Source organism: Ovis canadensis, chromosome 2 (assembly GCF_042477335.2).
Source record: "Ovis canadensis isolate MfBH-ARS-UI-01 breed Bighorn chromosome 2, ARS-UI_OviCan_v2, whole genome shotgun sequence".
NCBI classification, from domain to species: domain Eukaryota; kingdom Metazoa; phylum Chordata; class Mammalia; order Artiodactyla; family Bovidae; genus Ovis; species Ovis canadensis.
In genome coordinates, this window is record NC_091246.1 from 174975703 (window position 1) to 175000520 (window position 24818).

General features: G+C 34.7%; 1 protein-coding gene across 1 annotated transcript in view; it reads left to right on the top strand.

The window, feature by feature from the left end:
- LRP1B (LDL receptor related protein 1B) overlaps positions 1–24818 on the top strand; it is a 1961274-nt gene that overhangs the window by 1302098 nt on the left and 634358 nt on the right. Inside the window, exons 33-35 of the mRNA XM_069573760.1 lie at positions 604–744; positions 6204–6329; positions 7404–7535. Coding sequence (XP_069429861.1) covers positions 604–744; positions 6204–6329; positions 7404–7535 — 399 coding nt within the window. The remainder of the gene's footprint in view (positions 1–603; positions 745–6203; positions 6330–7403; positions 7536–24818) is intronic.

The window sequence follows — 24818 nt, forward strand, 5'->3', positions numbered from 1 at the left end:
TAGCTACCTGTCTTATTCTAATCTGAGGCACATTGTATATTCTCTATTACCAAATAAACATTCAATACCAGTTAATAGTATTCATTTATAAAATTTTGGAGAAATGAACATGAACTGTACAAAGAAATAAGTCACTATAACTGTGAAGAATCCAATAGTGGAGAGTACTAGTGATTAAAAGCTTACATGCTTTATATAGAAGTTAGAGAACAATCTTTTTCACAGTTGTTAGATATTTTGTTGGATTTTACTGTTCATTTACAGATATAGTACAATACTACTATAATCATGGTTTAGATTATGAATAATAAAATGTGTATTCCATATTCATTTGAACTATACCTTTATTTATGTCATGTATTCTTTAAGAAAAAGAAAAGTTAAAGTCAAGATTCTCTAACTGGAGTAAAAGAAGGAAAATTTAAACAATAGAATGTACCGTGATAAGTATTTTTAAAAGTAAAAGTGATTGTGCTGTTTCCCTTAGAAACAGAGTTTGGAAATTTAACCAAAGAAATCAGAAACCATTAGAGTTTAATAGTTCTTTATTACTATTTAATAAGATGATTATCTTTTTCATTTAAAAAGTCTTCATTTTTACAGATAAGAAACTGTGGTGGGCAGACCAAAACTTAGCTCAGCTGGGAACCTGCAGCAAAAGAGATGGAAGAAACCCCACCGTTCTAAGAAATAAGACTTCTGGGGTTGTTCATATGAAAGTGTATGATAAAGAAGCTCAGCAAGGTAAGTCACATGGTAATGAATTTTGCTGCCTTTTGAATACATAATTATTCATCTAATTTTCTCGTCAACAACTGATGTTTCCTATTTTCCTCCTAATAAAAAAAAGGGGGAGGGAGGGAGGCAAATACTGCTTAATACTGCAGAAGAAATACCTTTAACATAAGTTATATAGTGAGCTTTCCAAATGTTAGCAAAGCTGCCCAAGGAATTTGAATTTGTCAGGTCTTCAAAGAGGTCTATTCAGTTCTTGATTTAAGAATATGAAAATAATTTTAAAATCCCAGTGAAATATATTCAAAGTATAATTATGCCCAGAAAATGGATGAACTAAGGGACTTCAAATGGACTATGTCAGTATAAGAATTTCATAACCAAAAGCACTACATTGTTTGGCTCTAAGCATTTCGCTTTTTTTGTTTCTCCTTTTCCAAATGGTATGCAGTGAAATGGAGTGAGGGAACTAACAGATGGTTTACATAGGTGGACTTGTCACATTGCCCAAATGGCAATTAGATTAGCGATGCCAGGCAGTATGGCCTCACACCTGCTTGTTTTTTTAGTTTTTGGTTCATGATCCATGACATTAGCAGAACTCCCTTCCCAGGAAAAATATTCTTCTATATTCTACTGTCTTATATCATGGCCATGAAAATACTTTTGTTCATATATTTTTCTGCTTAGGAAAAAAATATCCAGAAAACCTAAAAAGATTTTTATCTAAAAGATTTGGGCATGTAGACCAAAGCAGATAAGGGTAGAGATAAGAAAAGTGAACCAAAAAATTTTTTTAAAAGACAGTAAAAAAGAATAGTGAACCAAAGTGTTCACTAATTCCAAAGACAGGTAACAACAAGCAGGCAGAATTAATCTATTGGGAGATACCAAGTGAAAATCATCCCGTACATCCAGAGACAAAATGAAAACCAGGTTCAAGATTGCCTTTTCTCAATAGAGTATGGGCCAAATTATAGTCTGGAATCCTTTATTGCCAGTAGTATCAGGGAATGTATTTCTTTATCAAGGAAAAAAAATATTTTTAAGGAAAAAAAATTACTTTGTAAAACAATCTGATTGCTGAGACCCATTCGTGCTTGAGATGACACTGACATCCAAATTCATATGCACAAATCTGTATTTATTCTCTGATTCTTTTTTGTTATGGCTTCCCTGGTGGTGCAGAGGTTAAAGCGTCTGCCTGCAATGTGGGAGACCTGGGTTCAATCCCTGGGTCGGGAAGATCCCCTGGAGAAGGAAATGGCAACCCACTCCAGTATTCTTGCCTGGAGAATCCCAATCATGCTTGAGATGTCACTGACATCCAAACTGCTATGCACAAATCTGTATTTATTCTCTAATTCTTTTTTGTTATTGTCTGTAATAATGAATGAGTGTTTTCACTAGGAATTATTTAATAGAAAAAATTCTGAATCAAAATGAATGATTTTACTGGCATTCAAGCCTTGGAGAATAGATTATATAACTGGAAATAAAATACTGCTACTCAATAAGTAAAATATGATCGCATTTTTGTGGATTTCAATACAATGTATTTTTTAAGTGTAAAATCTTACAGTATTGTGATAAACTTAAGTTTATAGTCGACACTGAATGAAATCATATCTGAAAACATTCAACAATGTAAAATACAAATTAGAAAACGGGAGATTATATTTCCAAACATTAAAAAAACATGTATTCACTTCTTCAAAAGAACACACACATTGTTGAAAATTGTAAATTAATAAAATAGTCAATTTTTTGTAGATACAGTTCCAATGAAGTTTCTTGGAAGAAAAATTCAGTATATTATGCTTGTTTCATATTGTTCATTTTAACAAGACCCATTAATCTTTTAAGGATATGATTCTATAAGTAGAGTTGGGGCTTCCATGCACTATGAAAGTATTTCCAAACTGGCCAGGACCTCTAACACTTAGAAATTAATGGTATGATAATACTAAACTTAAAATACTGTTTCTACCAGAAGAATATGCTGATAAAAGCATCTGTATTAAAGACAACCCCATTAACAGAATCATAGCAGGTAGTTTAAAAGCTTCATTAGTATGAAATATGAGCAATTTAGGACTACTTAAAGTGTTAACAGTACTACCACTTCAGATTTCAAAGTACAATTAGTTACTTCATTTATCATTTTTGATACAGATCACTGGAGAGCTGAGACTTCTCCTTAGCCAAGTGGACTTTTCTAGTCCCACCAGTGAATTGAGGAATGAAGTTTGAACATCTATATCATTGCAAAATATTAAGCCAAACCACTTTTTCTAATGTGCTAGATATTCACCACCTAAATTATTACTTCAAAAACTCTCTATTATTTTCTGCATTAAATTTGTTTCATAGGCAAAGATATTATTAAAAATTATTTTTATTTTACTTTTTCTCTTAAGACTAAGCAAATAATATACAACATGTGTTATTGTTGAACAACATTATTAGCATAGTGAATTTTATTATTTATAAAAATAATTATATCTTATTGCATATTTCTATTATTATTATGTTTTAAAATATACAATCACAGAAGTTCCTTTTTCTTCATTCTTCATGCATTTTGGATATCAAGGTTATATAACTCTGTATTTTCTCTTGTTTTTACAAATCACTCTCTAATCCATGATTCTTTATTTCTTTAATTCCTTTGTTTCCCCTGCTGTCCATTTGTTTTTTTTTTTTAAATTTACAGATAAGAATCACTTGTCAGATTTTCACTGTTCAATGGTAGTTGGAAAAAATCTATAACTAAATGCATATTGCTATAGATTGGCATTGTATTAATATACATTCACAAATTATCATTCAGTTGCTCAGTCATGTCTGACTCTTTGCACTGCAGAATGCCAGGCTTCCCTGCCCTTCACTGTCTCCAGGAGTTTGCTCAAATTTAAGTCTGTTGAGTCAGAGATGCCTTCCAACCATCTAATTCTCTGCCATCCCACCATCTGCCATTAGGATGGTGTAATCTGCACATCTGAGGTTATTAATAGTTCTCCTGGCAATCTTGATTCTTTCTTGTAATTCCTTTAGCCAAGCATTTTGCATTATTACTCTGCATATAAGTTAAATAAGCAGAGTGAGTGTATACAGCCTTGAAGTATCCCTTTCCCAATTTTTAAACAGTCCATTGTTTCATGTCTGTTCTAATTGTTGCTTCTTGGCCTGCAGGCAGGTTTCTCAGGAGGCAGGTAAAGTGGTCTGGTATTCCCTTCACTTTAAAATTTTTCTACATTTTATTGTATTCCACACAGTCAAAGGCTTTAGTGTAGTCAATGAAACAGAAGTAGATGTTTTTTCTGGAATTCTCTTGCTTTCTATGATCCAACAGATGTTGGCAATTTGATCTCTGGTTCCTCTGACTGTTCTAAATCCAGCTTGTACATCTGAAAGTTCTTGGTTCACGTACTATTAAAGCCTAGCTTAAAGGATGTTGAGCATAACCTAGCTAACATGTGAAATGAGCACAGTTGTGCAGTAGTTCACTTAAGAAGGCTTTCTTCTCTCTCCTTATTATTCCTTGGAACTCTGCATTCAGTTGGGTATATATTTCCCTTTCTCTTTGCCTTTCACTTATCCATTCACATGCTTCCTATAAAATGAAATAAGTATTGGGTCAGTATAGAATTATTATAGATCTATAAAAATAATTGGCTCATCACTAAAATAGAAATAGAGCTGAAAATTCATCTTATTATTATGTCAGCTTGGTAAAAAGGAATAAATCAATTAATCTTTATTAGTTTCTATAGGAAACTAAGGTAATCATTTCAAAAGTTCAAGGCAAATCATAGCATGTGAATCTATGTAAGAACAACTGCCAGTTATGGGAAATTAGCAAAGAATGTGGTGGATCTCTCTGATGAGAAATTGTCCCAGTTGAGCCTATTTCACACTTCAAAAATGACAGAACATGTGACAGGTTTGATTGAACAATTACATCCCTTTAGACTATCTTGAATTCAGGAGACTAGAAATAATGAGCTGCATTGGTGTTTTGAATTTTCCATAGAAGACTATTGATGTATAGCTTTCATCGTGTTTTGTAATTCTCACTGGATTTATTATATCTCATATCAGTGTTTGAACATCCAGCAAATGTCATTGCATGTCCTAGAATAATAAAAATGTTATAAAACTGGGATATTTAATGAACCTGCTGGATAAGATTGTAAATTACTTAACTTCATGCTACCAGCTTTAATTAGCACATTGGGCCTAGTAAATTCAATGGAACGTCAGAATGCCTAACTCTGATTAACTGACTAATATTTGTCATTGCTACTACACAAGAATAAGGAAAATTAATATGCCAATTAGTTAGATAACTCCTATGGGTGTGTTTTAAATTTATTTTGGAAGAATTATATTCCTTGAAATGTCAACAGTTAGTTCCTTGCTTTTAAGAAGTTATATATATATATATATATATATATATATATATATATATACATATGTATATATATGTATGTATATATATATATATCTCCTTACTTTTAATGGTATAATATTTGAGTAAGTAATCTAAATTAATAACTGTTTATTTGATTCCATTGGATAAATTATTCTTGAAAATGAAGTAACTGTAGAGTTGAAGTGAAATTTAGAATTTAGAAGAGATTTCCTGGTTTATGTGGCCTTAAGGTATTAGAGTATTAGAGTATTAGGTATTAGAGTCTATGCCCACGTTCATGACACACCCATTGCCTTTTGCTTTTCTGTCTCTGTGAATTCTCTCATGCATATCACTTTGCAAAATATTAATTATTATTTATTGTAAATATATATTTACTAATATATAATTGACAGACAACTGGTTAAAATGTATAGTGTGTTGATTTAGTATTTTTTGTATTGCAATATGGTTACTACTGTGGTGCTAGTTGTTACATCACATAGTTATTATTTCTTTTCTTTTAGTGGGAACAGTTAACATCTAATCTATTGTCATTCAGTTGCTAAGTCATATCTGACTCTTTGCAATCCCAGGGACTGCAGTATACCAGGCTTCCCTGTCCTCCACTGTCTCCCAGAGTTTGCTTGAACTCATGTTAATTGAGTCGGTGATGACATCCAACCATCTTATCCTCTGTCGTCCCCTTTTCCTTATGCCTTCAATCTTTTCCCCAGCATCAGGGTCTTTTCCAATGAGTTGGCTCTTTGCATCAAATGGCCAAAGTATTAGAGCTTCAGCATTAGCATTAGTCCTTTCAATTAATATTCAGGTTGATCAACACTCTAAATTGATTATAGTATTGTTTTCTGTAATCACTACACTGTGCCTTTTTTGGAAAGACAGACTTCAACCATGATCTGCTACTTCAAATTATTTGCAGGAATAAGATATGATACTAACCAATATGAAACAGCAGCATTTATAAATCAATAATATGTTATAAACTTTTCTTGATTTTTATATTTCTGTTTGTTTTTCTACTTTGCAGGCAGCAATTCCTGCCAACTAAATAATGGTGGATGTTCTCAGCTTTGTTTACCAACATCTGAAACTACAAGAACTTGCATGTGTACAGTGGGATATTATCTCCAAAAGAACCGCATGTCATGTCGAGGTATAAGGTTTTGAAAATCTTATTTCTGATGCATTTATTTCATCGATGCAGTTTTTAGGCAACCGGAGTCAGCTTTATCTTTGTTTATTGGGATTACCATATAATTTGTTATTCTTTATTTTGTTAACATGATGTGCCACATTGATTGATTTATAGACGTTGACCTGTCCTTGAATCCCTTGCATAATTAACACCTGATCATGATGTATGATCCTTTCAACATATTGTTAAATTTGATTTGCTAACATTTAGTGAGGATTTTCACATCTATGCTCATCAGTGATATTGGCCTATCATTTTTATCTTCTTGTGGTATCTTTGTCTGGTTTTGGAATTAGAGTGATGCTGTCCTCATAGAAATAACCTGGAGGTGTTCCTTCCTATGGAACATATTTTGGATAGTTTAAGAAGGATACCAAGATCCGTAAAGTGGCTGCCACCAGCCTTTGAGTCCCCAGGGGGCTTCCCAATTTCCTCCTGGCTTCCAAGGAGGCTCTCCAAGATCACCAAGTAGATCTGACCCAGGCACCTTTCAAACTACTGTCTCTTGCTGGTACTGGAAATATGTGAGATTTTGTGTGCACTCTCTAAAAGAGAAGCTTCTGTGTCCTGTATATCTTTGGCTCTCCAAAAACAGTTCAGGCGTTTTTCAAAGCTCAGCTTTCTGATGGTTTGTCTTTAAGGGCAGGATCTTTGGGCTGGGGAGAGCCCTGTGTGGGGCTTAGACCCTTCACTCCTCAGGAAGGACCCCTGTGGTTGTGAATCCTCCTCCTCCCGGGGAGTAGGTGTGTTTCCTGACTGACAAGACCATGTCTCTGCCCCTCCTACCCATGTTATTGTGGTTCTTTCTTTATATATTTATAAAAATATAAAGGAAGAATTGGAAAATCTTTTCTGCTAATTTTCAGAATGTTCTCATAAGTAGATGCTCTTTAAGTAGTTGTAATTTTGGCATTCCTTTGGGAGGAGGTAAGTTCAGGGTCTTTCTACTTTGCCATCTTGATCCCCCCTCCTGCCAATAGAATGATTTCAATATTAAATATTCATTTTGCTTTTGTTTTCTTTTAAATTTAGGTATAGAGTCATTTCTTATGTACTCTGTTCATGAAGGAATCAGGGGAATACCTCTCGAACCAAGTGACAAAATGGATGCTTTGATGCCTATCTCAGGAACTTCATTTGCTGTGGGAATAGATTTCCATGCAGGTGAATAGCTTTTTATTCATAATTTATGTGTGATATTTTGATTTATTAAACATGATAGAAATAGGACCTTTCCATCTGTACTCTGATAGTCAAGATGAGGAATAAGGAAACAAATCAGAAGTGAATTTCTAAGCCTTACACAAATTGTTATAAATATGTTTTGTCTGAAAAAGTAAAATTTTTCTAACATATAGCAATATAAAAATGATATATTTGCCACTTGGTTGCTTTGTTTTTACTTTTTTATTTTTCAAATGGCATATTTATTTTTCTCCAATGATATATATTAAAAATAAAACATTTTAGTTATATACTTAAACATATATATTTAAATATTTTTTCAGAATGTGATTATCTATTCTAATACAGGTAGCAGGAAATGAAAGTGAAAATGCTAGTCACTCAGTCATGTCTGACTCTTTGCAACCCCATGGATCTTAGCCCACCAGGTTCCTCTGTCCATGGATTTCTCCAGGCAGAATACTGAAGTGTGTAGCCATTCCTTCTCCAGGGGATCTTCTCAACCCAGGGATTGAGCATAGCTATTGCAGGCAGATTCTTTACTGTCTGAGCCACCAGCGAAGCCCCAAGAATACTGGAGACCACATAATTGAAATGATTAAAAATGCTAAGCCATTCTGTATTACTTTTCAATACAGTAGCTATCATTGTAAATTCAGAGTTTAACTTACCTTTTTGTTTTAGCAAACAGTGAAAGAAAGCAAATTGGACACTATCATTTTTCTGTGGCTAATAAAAAGTATTTGATGGAGGGGGCAGTTCCCTGGTGGTCTAGTGGTTAGGATTCAGCACTTTCACTGCCAGGGCCCAAGTTCAATCCTTGGTTGGCAAACTGAGATACCACAAGCTGAGTGTCAAAGACAAACAAACGAACAAAACAAATAAAAAAACTTGTGTGATTGGGCATTGATGGTAGAGACTGTTAAATCTATTGTAGGATATAAGTCTTTTGTTCTAATTGCTAAATTCACATATAGGATAAGCATTGGATATACTTCTTTTGTTAATAATATTTTTCATTCTATGCTTGAAGGATTAAATTTATAAAAACAGATTTCTCCATCTCTCATCCAACCAAGCCTTGTGCTTCTTGTTTTAGTTTTGAAGACATAATTCATGTTCCAAGTATATTTTTTTGTTTGTAAAGACAATTTTATTTAATATTAAAATAATTCTTTTTGACCTGTAATCTTTAGAAAAACTGAGCATCAATACATGAGCTTCTGATATTAAGCCTATTTCTTTCCCTCAGCTTTTACATGTTGTTCAATCATGTGTTAATGCAATGCATGGCTATAAATTAAAAAATTACTGGGGATCTTCACAGGTGATTGAAAGATGGCTTTTCTTACGAAGATTATTTGAACTAAACACTTTGAATCACAGAGAGGCAAATTTCCTATGTTTTTTAAATGGTTAAATGTTTTTTCCAAATATATTTAGACAGATACAGCATATTTTATTGATTGATATGTTAATTTTGCCAAAATTAGTGTTTTTTGATCAAACAAGGCTCTTTGATACAATCTTATTATTTGTGGAATGCTCCCTACCCTACCATGTGTAATCTACCCTGACCTTATTTACAAACATATCTTTCTTTAGAATTTTATTAATATGATTTAATAGATGTAAAACGAAGAAAAACTTGAACTTCTTGAAAAATGTATTAATATATGTATTTTTACTAAATATACATAATCCCATGTTTTAGCTGGCATCACATATTTGATTCTTTTAAGAACTCCATAATTATTTTTTAAAGTATTTGATAAATTTCCAAATCAAATGTCAAATAAGCCATTTGGTCAAATGCTGTGATTATATCATTAGTAACCTCTTGTTCCTTAAGGGCAAACTGATTATTTGTATGAGTTGAATTTACTCTCCAAGGTTTTGTAATGACCCTGAGATGCTGAAGTTTCAAATAATATGCAATTAGAGAGGTAATTTTATTTGCAAAGAGTAGTATTCTCCCTATTTCTACATGTGTGCTAAGTAACTTCATGTCCATCTCTTTATGACCCCAGGGACCATAGCCGACCAGGCTCCTCTGGCCATGGGATTCTCGAGGCAAGAATACTGGAGTGGGTTGTCCTGTCCTCCTCCAGGGGATCTTTCCAATCCATGGATCTAACCCCTTTCTCTTATGTCTCCTCCAGTGGTGTGCGGATTCTTTACCACTAGTGCCACCCTGGGAAGCCCCAAATCCTTAGTAACTACTGATATTTTGTAATAAACATACTTTGTATCAAAATAGTTTTTCAATAGAACAATTCTTAGTTATTTGTTAAAACTTTCTGTTCTTCATATTGTTCAGTTCAGTTCAGTTCAGTTGCTCAGTCGTATCCGACTCTTTGCGACCCTATGAATTGCAGCACGCCAGGCCTCCCTGTCCATCACCATCTCCCGGAGTCCACTCAGACTCACGTCCATCGAGTCCGTGATGCCATCCAGCCATCTCATCCTCTGTTGTCTCCTTCTCCTCCTGCCCCCAATCCCTCCCAGCATCAGAGTCTTTTCCAATGAGTCAACCCTTCGCATGAGGGGGCCAAAGTACTGGAGCTTCAGCTTTAGCATCATTCCTTCCAAAGAAATCCCAGGGTTGATCTCCTTCAGAATGCACAGGTTGGATCTCCTTGCAGTCCAAGGGACTCTCAAGAGTCTTCTCCAACACCACACTTCAAAAGCATCAATTATTCGGTGCTCAGCCTTCTTCATAGTCCAACTCTCATATCCACACGACCACAGGAAAAACCATAGCCTTGACTAGATGGACCTTAGTCGGCAAAGTAATGTCTCTGCTTTTGAATATGCTATCTAGGTTGGTCATAACTTTTCTTCCAAGGAGTAAGTGTCTTTTGTGCATATTTTAAAATTGCATTCTTAGAAAGGAAGGCTCTTTAGAAAATCATTTTATTCTAAATGTGAAAGGATGTAAGCATTTGGAATAGTCATGTGAAATCAGAATGCTGAATAGTCTATTAAAATTTCTGTTAATTAGAAAACAGAGAGATAGAACTTGCTTTGAAATCAAAGATGGTCAGACATAGGGACCAATAAAACCTATGGTGAGAAGAGGCCAGATTTTAGCAACAGACTACTTGGATTCTATAACCAGTTTAAACACTTAACAAGTGTTGACTTTGGGTACATTACTTAATTTTCCTGAGGCTTAGTTTCCTCACTATGAGAATATTTAGATCGCTTTGTGCAAATGTTTGAAACAGTGCTTGATACACATACTTAGAATATAGTTTTAAAGTCTATTTTATCGGATATGAGTATTGCCACTCCTGCTTTCTTTTGGTCTCTATTTGCGTGGTATATCTTTTTCCAGCCCTTCACTTTCAGTCTGTATGTGTCCCTTGTTTTGAGGTGGGTCTCTTGTAAGCAGCATATAGAGGGGTCTTGTTTTTGTATCCATTCGGCCAGTCTTTGTCTTTTGGTTGGGGCGTTCAACCCATTTACGTTTAAGGTAATTATTGATAAGTATGATCCCGTTACCATTTACTTTATTGTTTTGGGTTCGGGTTTATATACCCTTTTCGTGTTTCCTGTCTAGAGAATATCCTTTAGAATTTGTTGGAGAGCTGGTTTGGTGGTGCTGAATTCTCTCAGCTTTTGCTTGTCTGTAAAGCTTTTGATTTCTCCTTCGTATTTGAATGAGATCCTTGCTGGGTACAGTAATCTGGGCTGTAGGTTATTGTCTTTCATCACTTTAAGTATGTCTTGCCATTCCCTCCTGGCCTGAAGAGTTTCTATGGAAAGATCAGCTGTTATCCTTATGGGAATCCCCTTGTGTGTTATTTGTTGTTTTTCCCTTGCTGCTTTTAATATTTGTTCTTTGTGTTTGATCTTTGTTAATTTGATTAATATGTGTCTTGGGGTGTTTTGCCTTGGGTTTATCCTATTTGGAACTCTCTGTGTTTCTTGGACTTGGGTGATTATTTCCTTCCCCATTTTAGGGAAGTTTTCAACTATTATCTCCTCAAGGGTTTTCTCATGATCTTTCTTTCTGTCTTCTTCTTCTGGGACTCCTATAATTCGAATGTTGGAGCATTTCATATTGTCCTGGAGGTCTCTGAGATTGTCCTCATTTCTTTTAATTCGTTTTTCTTGTTTCCTCTCTGATTCATTTATTTCTACCATTCTATCTTCTATTTCACTAATCCTATCTTCTGCCTCCGTTATTCTACTATTTGTTGCCTCCAGAGTGTTTCTGATCTCATTTATTGCGTTATTCATTATATTTTGACTCTTATTTCTTCTAGGTCCTTGTTAAACCTTTCTTGCATCTTCTCAATCTTTGTCTCTAGCCTATTTATCTGTGATTCCATTTTGATTTCAAGATTTGGGGGAGGTCATGTTTGGGAACGCATGTAAGAATTAAAGATTTTAAAATTAAAAAAATATATATTTCCTATCAGTAAAAAAAAAATAAATAAAAATAAATAAAATAAAATAAAAAGAAAATAGTGATAATATCATAGAAATCAATAAATTTCCATGGAAAACAGTAAACTGTAGAAGTTAGCATATGTGATATATATTTACAAAACTGTTCTGCAAACTATATTTAAACTCCCAGTTAGGAAGGATTCTGTTTTCTGTTTGTTTGTTTTTTTTTTTTCTGTTTAGTTATCTGCATAGATTAGTAGTTGTGTCTTAACTTCTTGAGGACAGAAAGAGTAGGTTAATAAATTTCTCTAGTGAAAATGAACTTAATGATAATGAATAATATGTATAGCAGATATTTAAAGATTAAATAACATCACCAGCTCTTTGAAGTCATTAAATATAAACCTAGGAGTCTAGACAGTGTCTGATGGACAGTACTTAGACAGTAAACCAACAGAAAACATTAATGATGATGGTAGTGGTGGCAGCCTTATCAGGAGTTTTTGACCATGTTTCCACATACCTTTGGTGCTTCCTTCTACTATATAATATGACCCTTTCATGCTTGCATTTTATGAACATGTATTAGCATCAAAATAAGTTTAAGAAACTTGATTCATATCAATATCACTGTAGACAGTATAGAAGTTCTGTGGCTAGGCTGAGTGAAGATGCTTTTGAGGGGAAGGAAGGAAAATAACTGAATTGCCCCAGAGAGATTAATAGAAATATAATTTTTGATACATCAATCTGTTTTTTTTTTATCAAGACCTTTATAACCTGATGATAGGTGCTTCCTCCAGTAGTTTCCTATGCAGACATTCTATCTGCTCTTCTTTCATTGATTGTATTTACTTCAGAAACATAATTTCTACTTTTAGGATCAAAATAAAGATCATAAAATATAAGGGCACAACAGCTTCTTATTCTAAACATAATAAGGAAATGGTGTGAAGAAGGATTGCTTGTCAAGTATGACCATCATAATTTATATAATATTATTTCACTACCACAATTCTCAGGGCTAAATATATGCTCAATCCATACCTTTCACAAGGATTAACACATCTGAATCTTGCTGGGTTTTGGTTCTAATGAATTAAAGTTTTCTGCAGTGAGTGAAAGAATTTCTTTCACCAGATGAAGCAATTCTGGATACTGCCCACAGAAGAAAGAAGACCCTGTGGCTATTTCAAAATGTTCAAAGTGTTCTTTATCACTTCACTGGAAAAGTCCCATTCCACTGGAAAAAAAAAAATCAGCTTTGAAAATCTTGGCCTGCTGGGTGATATCCCTCCTGATGAATGAATACTGCATTTGATGTTTTAAAGATATGTTTTAATTAGGGGAAAAGCCTTCATAACAAAGCTCACTGCTCCAGTTAGAAATGTGATTTTTAGTAAGCAATGCTCTATTCAATTCCCCCACCCCCACTTTGGGGATATTCATGACTTTTTCATAATAATCACATAATAGGATATTACTTAACTGGATGAAATTCTACTCAGAGCGTAATGATTTACTGAACTTTTCCAGCTCACATTCTTTTTTCATCTTTTATCTCTTTTGTTGAAATTGGAGTTATCCAACTCAGTGTTAACAAATGTTGATTACTATCTGCTAGGAGTAGTACATCACAGCTAAGTTGCTGTGGGGGATAAAGATAAACAATAAATAGTTTCAGAAGAATGCATGAATGGATAATCAGTAGGATTATTATTTTTTTCTTTTTTAAAGAGATCATCAAAGAACTATTATGGTGATGCCATTGCTTTACAGTTACTATGGGGAATATTCTAAATGCCTTTTCCCACCATCACATAGTGATCTGGCTATTGAGACAATACACAAACTGACAGAACATACCATTACACATCTATTAAAATCCAGAGAATATAAAACACAAAGACTAAATCCTAATGTAAACTATAGATACTAATATAAACTGTAGACCTATCAGGGTAGGTTCAATACTTGTAACAGATGTACCACTCTTATCTGAGATGTTGCTAGTGGAAGAGGCTGAGCGTGTAGGAAAGGAAAGGGTATATGGGGACTCCTGCTCAAATTTGCTGTGAAATTAAAACTGCTATAAAAATAAAGTCTGTCATAAAAGTACACAACAATATTGAAAAAGAATATGTGACATGATACTGTTGCTGTATTTACACAGTTGAATGTCATTTATTTCCATGAAAGACTTTCTTCTTAATAGTCTCACATCATTTACATCTATCTTCAAATGTTAGAATGAACTTTTGACTCAATCTAGTGGCATGTCTTATGTTACAGATAAGGAAACAAACCCAGAGAGATCAACAGGGGGAGTAGTAATGGAGTGTTCTACTTTTAATTCTTCATGCTATGCCATCTTGCATTTCTAATGTTTTAAACACAATCTTACTTAGACCATTATTGGCACTACTTGATGAAACTAAATTGCACTTCTGCAAATTTATACTGATAGAAGATCATGTTTTATTTTTATTTATGTAAAGAATCATATGGCTTTAAATCCATTTAATAATTGAAGCAGGTGACACTCAAGTGAGAGGCTTGTTTTCCTTTGCCTGGAGGCTTAGCAGAAAGCTGTTTACAATTTTTTTTCTAATAACCATTCTGTCACCAACCAAGGCCAAAGAAGAATTATAGAAAGAATTCATTTTATGTCCGTAACAGCAATAGCTTAAGAAATACAATACTGTTGCTTTCAGACATTTTTTCAATTTTATGAAAACCATTTCCTTGGCAACAAATGAATTTTTAGGGCTGGTTCAATTTCTTCTTGTTCTTGTGACAGTGAACCAATACTGCTTTGTGTTGTCATTTTAAATTTGCTTCAAGACTGTATTTTCAAGTCATGTGAACAGTTTATATGTATTTGTAGCTAGGCAAGTCCAGTAAATATTTCAAGACATATAATACCAACTACCACCAGAAAACAAACTTTCCAACACTACCAGGAAACAAATATAACCATACATAAAATAAGTCGTTGTAGGTTAAACAAATTATGGGAAGTAATTAGCAAATCCTTTTTGGATAACTTTTGAACTCAGAACATAAAATACAAAGCAAAAGAAAGTAATCTTCTGTTAGGCTTCTGGAGTTCTCAGCAGGTTACCTAAAATCAAAAGCTCCAGAAGATTCAGTGATGACCTACTATGATGAAAGCTCTGCTCAGTCAGCTTATTTAGGGTATATCATTCTGTTATCGAAAATGTTACAAAGTTTCATGAAACTTCTTTCTCAGGCAGTTAGCCTTCCTCATGAAAGTGAAAGGTCCCAATACCAGCTTTGTACTTATTCACAGAAGTACATCCAGTCTATTTGAACATCTTCCCCCCTCCCACCCCCCCCCTTCTGAGTCTCTCTCTGCTGCTGTATTTATTTTTAGCTTCTCAGGATACTTTTCAGCTTAGGATTCTCTTCAGGTATCTCTTATATGTTTATATCTGATACTCTGATGTCTTTCCTACTCTTTTCCTTGTCAAAACTGAGTTTTGAACCCTATTCTCAAAAGATCTGGTTACACTAATTCATAATAAATTATTAAGAGTGGCTAAGAAATTGACAAGTTATCTTAACCAGTATGTTTGAACAAAGCACTGTACATTAACCAAATACTATAAATCCAGCAAAAGCACAATTAAAGACATGTGAAGAAAATATGTTGAGGAATAGGTCAATATTTTCGATGTTTTTCAAATTATTTCATACTCTGCCTCTAAGATAATAGATTGGCATCTATTTAGTTGTGGAAACTGCTGATAGATCAAATGATAATGTGCAGGTCTCTTTTAGCTGAGGTACATTGATACCATTCATATTGTTAAGTGTAACTTTAACCTAGAAGTATTTATTTTCCCCATTTTAAGAAAACTGAGGACACATTAGTCCATTTTCCTTTTCAATACCCTTTCTTTAAAAATAAATTTAAAAATTATAATTCAGCTTCCAAGATTGTTGGCCATTAGTTTTTAATCAAGTAGACAATTTTCTAGTTAAAAGAGGAAAAAAGAAGTTATTTAATTGATTTTCTGACTGGCCATAAGGAATAGATGATCTTTAATTCTTTTTTTCTCATTTGGTTTTATTCTTAGCCAGGGGCAGTAAGTGGTAAGTGGATCCTTTTGGGGAACTTGAAAGGAAAAATGAACTAATTATTTATATAAAATTCTTTCTATTTTTAGAATATGGACCTGGCTAAACTAGAAATCTTAGAGATGGAACTAATCACTCATGGTAGATTAGGAAGAAGATGAAATTAAAATAATGTCCTCAAAAATCCATATCATTTTTTTAAGTACTTAATCCTTTTTTGTAGTTAAATTTGGAAAATTTTATGTGTTTATGCACTGTAAGTGATCAAAATAATCTGTTGAGGAAGATAGTATTTTAAACAATGAAGAAAAACTGGGTTTGAGGATGTGATATGGATTCCAGGGGATGTTGAGGGACAGGGAGGCATGGTGTGCTGCAGTGCGTGGGTTGCAAAGAGTTGGACATGATTTTGAGACTGAACAATAACAAAATAAATCCAGAGGAGAGTTGATTGCTTTGGAATGCTCAAATTAAATTATTCATTAAGTACTTGCCTTTGGATTTTTGCCCTTAAAATTCATATAAGTCATGATTGAATAACCAGTAGTGAAGTTATCAATATTAGATCCCTGATACTTTCATAATGAGAATTTTAATTATGTTGTACCTATGGTTGGAAAAGATAATTGATAGGCAATATTAGGGAATCGGATTTTGGGGAACAATGATAGTATGGTTACCAATTGTAGGATTACCCCTGATAAACTTAGGAGCAGAAGGTTAATGATACAGCCTCATCTGAGTGAGAGTGGGGGAGATGATAATAGTGATCACTGTCATCATCAAAAGGAGAATAAGAAAATTATTATCTCTTGATGTGTATATTATTTTTTAATTTTATTTTTATGTTTTTAACACCAAAAACATTTTCTGTTAGGGTATAGCCAATTCACAATGCTGTGATCATTTCAGGTGAACAGTGAAAGGACTCAGCCATACATATATATGTATCCATTCCCCCCCACCCCCAACAACCCCCTTCTCATCCAGGCTGGCACATAACTTTGAACAGAGTTCCATGTAATGTTTGTATTATTATTTATATATTATCTGTTGCTCTATAACAAATTACTAAAATTTAGCTACTTAAAACAATAAAAACACTAGTATAGCATCTATGAGATTCCTTAGGTCTCTTATGAGATTGCCTTCAAAGTATTGGACAGATATGCGGTGTCATCAGAAGGATCAACTAGGGAGGATCTGCTTCCAAATTATCAATGTCGTTGATGGCAGGAATTATATCCTTGTGAGCGCTTGACTGAGGGTCACAGCTCCTCACTGACTATTGATCTTAGTTTCTTGTCATGAGTGCCTCTCCATAGGCAGTTTAAAACATGATGCTTGTTTCCCTTAGAACTAATGATAATAATAATAAAAGAGAGAAAAAAGCATAGAGAAACCATTAGTAGAAGCCAGACCTTTTGTAACAAAATATCATAAGTGATAGCCCATCATTTTAATATATTCTATTTATTAGAAGCTAGTTACTCAGTCTAACCCACATTCAATGGAGTGGGTTAAAGGAGGGAATGAATACCAGATGACTTGAATCACTAGTGGCCACATCAGAGGCTGCTTACAACAATATTACAGAGTTTTATCCATATTATCTCTATATGTTGCTGTCTAAAAGGTGAATTTTGATTGTCTGTTTGGATTATCTGTGAGGCTCCTCTACAGACAGCTTCTGAATTCTGGTTTAAATCAAGTGAGGATGAATTAATTTGAAGAACCAGGATCACAGTCTTGAATCTTTCACCTATAATAAAGAATAAGTCTTGGATACCTGGAGAAGTGTTCTAGGCAGAGAAAAATAATAAGGCCTAAGTAAACTGTCAAATGCTTTACAGATGGAATGGGACAAAGCTGAATATGTGTATGTGTCTGTGTGTATATACACACACACACATATATACACATAAAGACTAGAGATCTCTTGAAGAAAACTGAGATACCAAGAGGACATTTCATGCAAAGATGGCCTTGATAAAGGACAGAAATGGTATGGACCTAACAGAAGCAGAAGATGTTAAGAAGAGGTGGCAGGAATACACAGAAGAACTGTACAAAAAAGAGCTTCATGACCAAGATAATCATGATGGTGTGATCACTCACCTAGAGCCAGACATCCTGGAATGGGAACTCAGGTGGGCCTTAGAAAGCATCACTATGAAGGAATTCCAGTGGAGCTATTTCAAATCCTGAAAGACGATGCTGTGAAAGTACTGCACTCAATATGCCAGCAAATTTGGAAAACTCAGCAGTGACCTCAGGACTGGAAAAGGTCAGTTTTCGTTTCAATCCCAAAGAAAGGCAATGCCAAAGATTGCTCAAACTACCGCACAATTGCACTCATCTCACACTCTAGTAAAATAATGCTCAAAATTCTCCAAGCCAGGCTTCAGCAATACGTGAACCAGGAAATTCCTGATGTTCAAGCTGGTTTTAGAAAAGGCAGAGGAACCAGAGATCAAATTGCCAACATCCGCTGGATCACGGAAAAAGCAGGAGAGTTCCAGAAAAACATCTATTTCTGCTTTATTGACTATGGCAAAGCCTTTGACTGTGTGGATCATAATAAACTGTGGAAAATTCTGGAAGAGATGGGAATACCAGACCACCTGACCTGCCTCTTGAGAAACCTATATGCAGGTCAGGAAGCAACAGTTAGAACTAGACATGAAACAGACTGGTTCCAAATAGAAGAAGTACGTCAAGGCTGTATACTGTCACTTTGCTTGTTTAACTTCTATGCAGAGTACATCATGAGAAATGCTGGGCTGGAAGAAACACAAGCTGGAATCAAGATTGCTGGGAAAAATATCAATAACCTCAGATATGCAAATGACACCACCCTTATGAAAGAAAGTGAAGAGGAACTAGAAAGCCTCTTGATGAAAGTGAAAGAGGAGAGTGAAAAAGTTGGCTTAAAGCTCAACATTCAGAAAACGAAGATCATGGCATCTGGTCCCACCAATTCATGGGAAATAGATGGGGAAACAGTAGAAACAGTGTCAGACTTTATTTTGGGGGGCTCCAAAATCACTACAAATGGTGATTGTAGCTATGAAATTAAAAGACACTTACTCCTTGGAAGGAAAGTTATGACCAACCTAGATAGCATATTCAAAAGCAGAGATATTACCTTGCCAACAAATGTCTGTCTAGTTAAGGCTGTGGTTTTTCCAGTGGTCATGTATGGATGTGAGAGTTGGACTGTGAAGAAAGTTGAGTGCTAAAGTATTGCTGCTTTTGAACTGTTGTGCTAGAGAAGACTCTTGAGAGTCCCTTGGAGTGCAAGGAGATCCAACCAGTCCATTCTAAAGGAGATCAGTCCTGGGTGTTCTTTGGAAGGACTGATGCTAAAGTTGAAACTCCAATACTTTGGCCACCTCATGCAAAGAGTTGACTCATTGGAAAAGACTCTGATGCTGGGAGGGACAACAGTGGATGAGATGGCTGGATGGCATCACTGACTCGATGGACATGAATTTGAGTGACCTCCGGGAGTTGGTAATGGACAGGGTGGCCTGGCGTGCTGCCATTCAGGGGATCACAAAGAGTCGGACATGACTGAGTGACTGAACTGAACTGAACTGAATGTGTGTGTGTATATATATACAGACACTTATATATGTGTATATATGTGTGTGTTTGTTACATATGTATTTCCTAAACCATAGTTGTTTTTTTTCTTTTATTTATTTATTTATTTATTTTTATTACCATGCTAGGATAAGTAAGTGACAAAAGATTCCAGAAGCACTCAAGAATGAATGTGTTTTCAACAACAACAACAACAACCACAAATGTATTATATTAGTCAAAAGCTCACAGATATCTGGCCATTCATTGCCTTGAGTTCAGAAAGCCAGGCTGAGGATAGGTGATAGTTTGTGGTCCTGGTACTAATATCTGACTTAGTAGTTCTATGACAGTGGTTCTCAACTGAGGATGATTGTATGCCTCAGATTATATTTGGCAATATCTGGAAACATTTTTCATTGTCACAACTGAAGGGGTGCTACTGGCATCTACTGGATAGAAGCCAGGGATTCTGCTAAACAATGCATAAGACAGATTTCCATAATAAAGAATGATTTAACCTCAAATGCTAACTCTGAAGGTTGAAAAATCTAACATATATTTTCAATGATTTTGAAACGTACCTCTGATATAATGCCACTATCCATGAAAATAGCAGACCCAATGTCTTTTTCATTAGGGGACTATTTCTTATCTTAGTCATCTTATTCATTAGTATCTGGTTTTTCATAACATGAATTTGCCAAATTTCCTTTTGACCAGGATTCCAGAAAAATTCTCCAACACATCCAGAAACTCATCAACTTTTACAGTTTTTGACCAGTGTCTGTAGAAGTCTTCATGTAATATTAACTTACACTTAATCTTCTACTGACAACTGTCTGACACCAAAGGCTTTTAAGAAAAGCTCTTTCAAGAAATTGTTTAAAGATATCTAAGATTGTGTAGGGGATGCCGAGGTGTATGGCATCCACAGAATTATAAGCATAGTTGCCTTCTTCTTGGCACCAATACAGGCTGTGTGTTAACTGATGTTAAATATGCTTAGAATGAGTATCTAAGCATATTGTATCCAGTGTGTATCCAATGTTCCTGTTGTATCTAATGTTCCTGTCTAGAGTTTTATGTCTAGGTAGGGAGCTTCAAAATACTTGGCAACAATTGACAGTTCTTTATGCTCACCCACCAAGGGACACAGAGCATCTGTGCAAATCTCCCAAGGATAGCGTGTTATTCCCCATTATTTACTGTGGGTAAAGCTTTCTGTCAGTATATTCATCTAGGACTAATGCTGAAAAAAAAAAAAAAAGCTCAATCTTTAAAATTTTGTCTTATTTATTTATTATTTAATTTTATTGAGGACTGAATAAGAGGAGCTAGATGTAAATCGGAGAAGGCAATGGTAACCCACTCCAGTACTGTTGCCTGGCAAATCCCATGGACAGAGGAGCCTGGTGGGCTGCAGTCCATGGGTCTCTAGGAGTTGGATACAACTGAGCGACTTCACTTTCACTTTTCACTTTCATGCATTGGAGAAGGAAATGGCAACCCACTCCAGTATTCTTGCCTGGAGGATCCCAGGGATGGTGGAGCCTGGTGGGCTGCCATCTACGGGGTCGCACAGAGTCGGACACGACTAAAGTGACTTAGCAGATGTAAATCAAGTGGGGAAAAACTCAGATGCAACTGGAAATGGAACTTTATCGTCAGTGTATTAAATACTAGGATAGATTACTTATGAGTAATCTGGAGGATTACTGGCTCTGGCTCTGGAGGATTTTAGAGTTAAAACAAACCGCTTCTGAATCATGATTTCTCTGGGTGTCTTTCAGCTTTTTTTTTTGACTATGCAACTTCCAATATTAACAGCTTCAACAGTTAACAACCTGTAGGCTTTTTTTTAAACCCATCTATTTTCTTAGTCAACAGTCATTAGAACCTATGTGAATAGAATCAGAATTAGGTTTACATGGTAGAAGCACAGAAAGTGGACTATTGTGAATCTATTCTTTTCTTCAGGGGAAAAACAAAACAGATGTTCACAGAAGAGATTCTATTTGTGTTCCTGCTTTCCTTACAAATTGAATATTAAGATACTAAAAATAATCAATGATTCCACAGTAATTCAAGGTTCTAATTATATATGAAAAGCTATTTTCTAAATCCTGGATAAAAGGATTCAAAAATTTTATGTTACTTATGAGACATTATGCTGATTATAAAGAAAAAGAGCTAAAATTTATTGGTGACTCTTATTCATAACCTTATTTAAAATGTGACTATAGACTTACACTTGTTTCCATTTAATGTTTCCCCTTAATACTATTTTAATGATAAAGCAAGTGATATTTTTGAGCTTGGCTCATACTTGAATTTATAGATGCAATAAAGAATTACAATGAGTGCATTTGCATACTATTTACAGTGTTAACTTGAAACCCTATTAACTCAAAATAGTGATGATTAAATGGAAAAGTAGACATCTACCAGTTCAATCATCATTAAACATTATTGAAGTGAGTTTATGGAGTAATAGTCCTTAGTTCAGCAATCATTTATTGATGGCAAATATCAACTTTTAAATAAATATTTTTATTTATTATTTTTTTCTAAATTGTATATAATGGGGAATTTGGAAAATTAAGAAACATGGAACAAAATTGAGACAAAAATTACTACACCAACAGCAACTGTTAATATTTTGGAGTATTAACTTTTAGTCCATTTTTTAAAATATAAATATCTTTTTTGATAAAATGTTATCTTAAACTTTTTACTTAATATTTTAACATGAACACCTTACTATGTTGTGATTAACAATCTGTAAATACTATCTTGTATAGGGCTACATTATTTATCATGTGGCTTACCATAGGTTTTTTTTTTTTTCTTTCTAATATTTTTGAACATTCTGATTGTTTTAAGGTTTTGGCTGTAAGTCTTTTTCAACATTTGTGATAATTCCTCAAAACACAGTTTCCTTTTTTTAAATAACTAATAACTCTTTTGAGATATAATTCATACATCATAGAATGAATACATTTAAAATGTATAAGTCAGTGGTTTGGAGTATATTCAAAAAGTTGTACAACCATCACCAATATCTAATTTTATAACATTTTCATTATTCTAAAGGAAAACTTCATACCCAAGAGTAATTTTCATGTTTCTCCTAATTTCCTAAGACAATCACTAATCTATTTTCTTTCTGTATAGATTTGCCTATTCTGGACATTTCATATAAATAGAATCATCTGATATATGGACCTCTGTGATGATTTCTTTCACTTAGCATAAAGTTCATACATGTTGTAGACTCAGTAACTATTTTTTTAACCAAACAATATCATATTTTATGAACATATGACATTTTATTTATCCATTCACCAACTGATTGTCATTTGAGTTGTTTTCACTATTTTGACTTAAAAATAAGCTTCCAGAAACATTCATATACTCATTTTGGTGTGGATATATATATATTTTTACTTCTCTATGATACATACCTAGAAACAAATATGATAGGTTATATGGTAACTCTCTGTTTAAACTTTCGAAGAATACCAGCCTGTTTTCCAAACTGGTTGAAATGCCTTGCATTCCCACAGTAGTGTGTGAAGGGTCTAATTTTTCTACATCCTCACTACAACTTGTTATTATCTTTTTTAATAGTTAGAAATGATATCTTACTGTGGTTTTGATTGCATTCCCTGAGGCATAATGATTTTGAGCATCTTTTGATATGATTATTGATTGTTTGTATATATTGAGAAGGAAATGTCTGCTCAGGATTTTTGCCTTTTTTTTAAAAATTTTGAGTTCCAAGAGTTCTTGATTTATTATAGATAAAATCCCTTATAAAGTATATGATCTGCAAAAGTTTTCTCCCATGATATGCTTGTCTTTTCTCTTTCTGATGTATTGTGAAACACAAAAGTTTAAATTTTAATGAAGTCCAATTTTTTTTAAAATTTTGTTTATTGTGCTCTTGAGGTTCTAAGAAAACATTGCCTCTAATTTATGTCTCCATTTCAGTGTTATATTTTAGCTTTTATATGTGGGTCAATGATCTATCTTGACTTAATTTTCACATACAGAGGATAATATCCATGTGGACTTACACGTTGTTCAGTAATGAAATTGTTTCTGACTTTTTAACACCCCATGGACTGAAGCACACCAGGCTTCCCTGTCCTTCCCCTTCTCCCAGAGTTTGTGCAAACTCATGTCTATTGAGTCTGTGATGCCATCCAGCCATCTCATCCTCTGTCATTCCCTTTTCCTCCAGCCCTCAATCTTTCCCAGCATGAGTGTCTTTACCAATGAGTTGGCTCTTTGCATCAGATGGCCAAAGTATTGGAGTTTCAGCTTTAGCATCTATCCTTCCAATGAATATTCAAGGCTGTTTTCCTTTAGGATTGACTGGTTTGATCTCCTTGCTGTCCAAGGGACTGTCAAGAGTCTTCTCTAGCACCACAATTTGGAAGCATGAATTCTTTGGCACTCAGCTTTCTTTATGGTCCAAGTCTCACATCCATACATGACTACTGGAGAAACCATAGTTTTGACCATGTGGCCCTTTGTTGGCAAATTGATGTCTCTGCGTTTTGAAACACTGCCGGGGTCCAGCCCCGGTGGATCCAGGGAATTTGAAGGGTGGACAGCGTTGGCGTGGAAAGACTTGTTTATTGATTGATATAAGATTAGATTAAGAAACTATAGCATAGTAGGAAGATTAAGTGGAGGAAGAGGACTGAATAGCTTGGTTTACGTGGAAGACCAATAAAATTCCAGACAAGGAATTTGCACCATCTACGTTGGGCCACCGGCACCCACTTGAATATCTAAGGGTGCCTCGCCTTAAGCTCCCTTTCACACGGGTCTTAACAGCCAGGGCAAGTAAGTAGACCTGGCGAGCCTCCGCGCCCCAGGTGGAGATTCAGCCTGAAGTTAAAGTAAAGAGCAGAGAGGGGGAAAGGGAGAGAAGAAGAGAGAGAGAAAGACACGGGGGGAGCCAGAGTCCCAAGAAACCAGGCCGAGAGACTAGTTCGAGAAACTGGTCCGAGAAGCTGGTCTGAGAAACTGGTCCGAGAAACTGGTCCCATCCTTTATTGTTCAGAAGGCCTTTTATACTTTTGATAAAATATGGAGATCAATGGGTAACACAAAATTATGTAGCGTTCGCAGCTCAGACTCTTTCTATACATC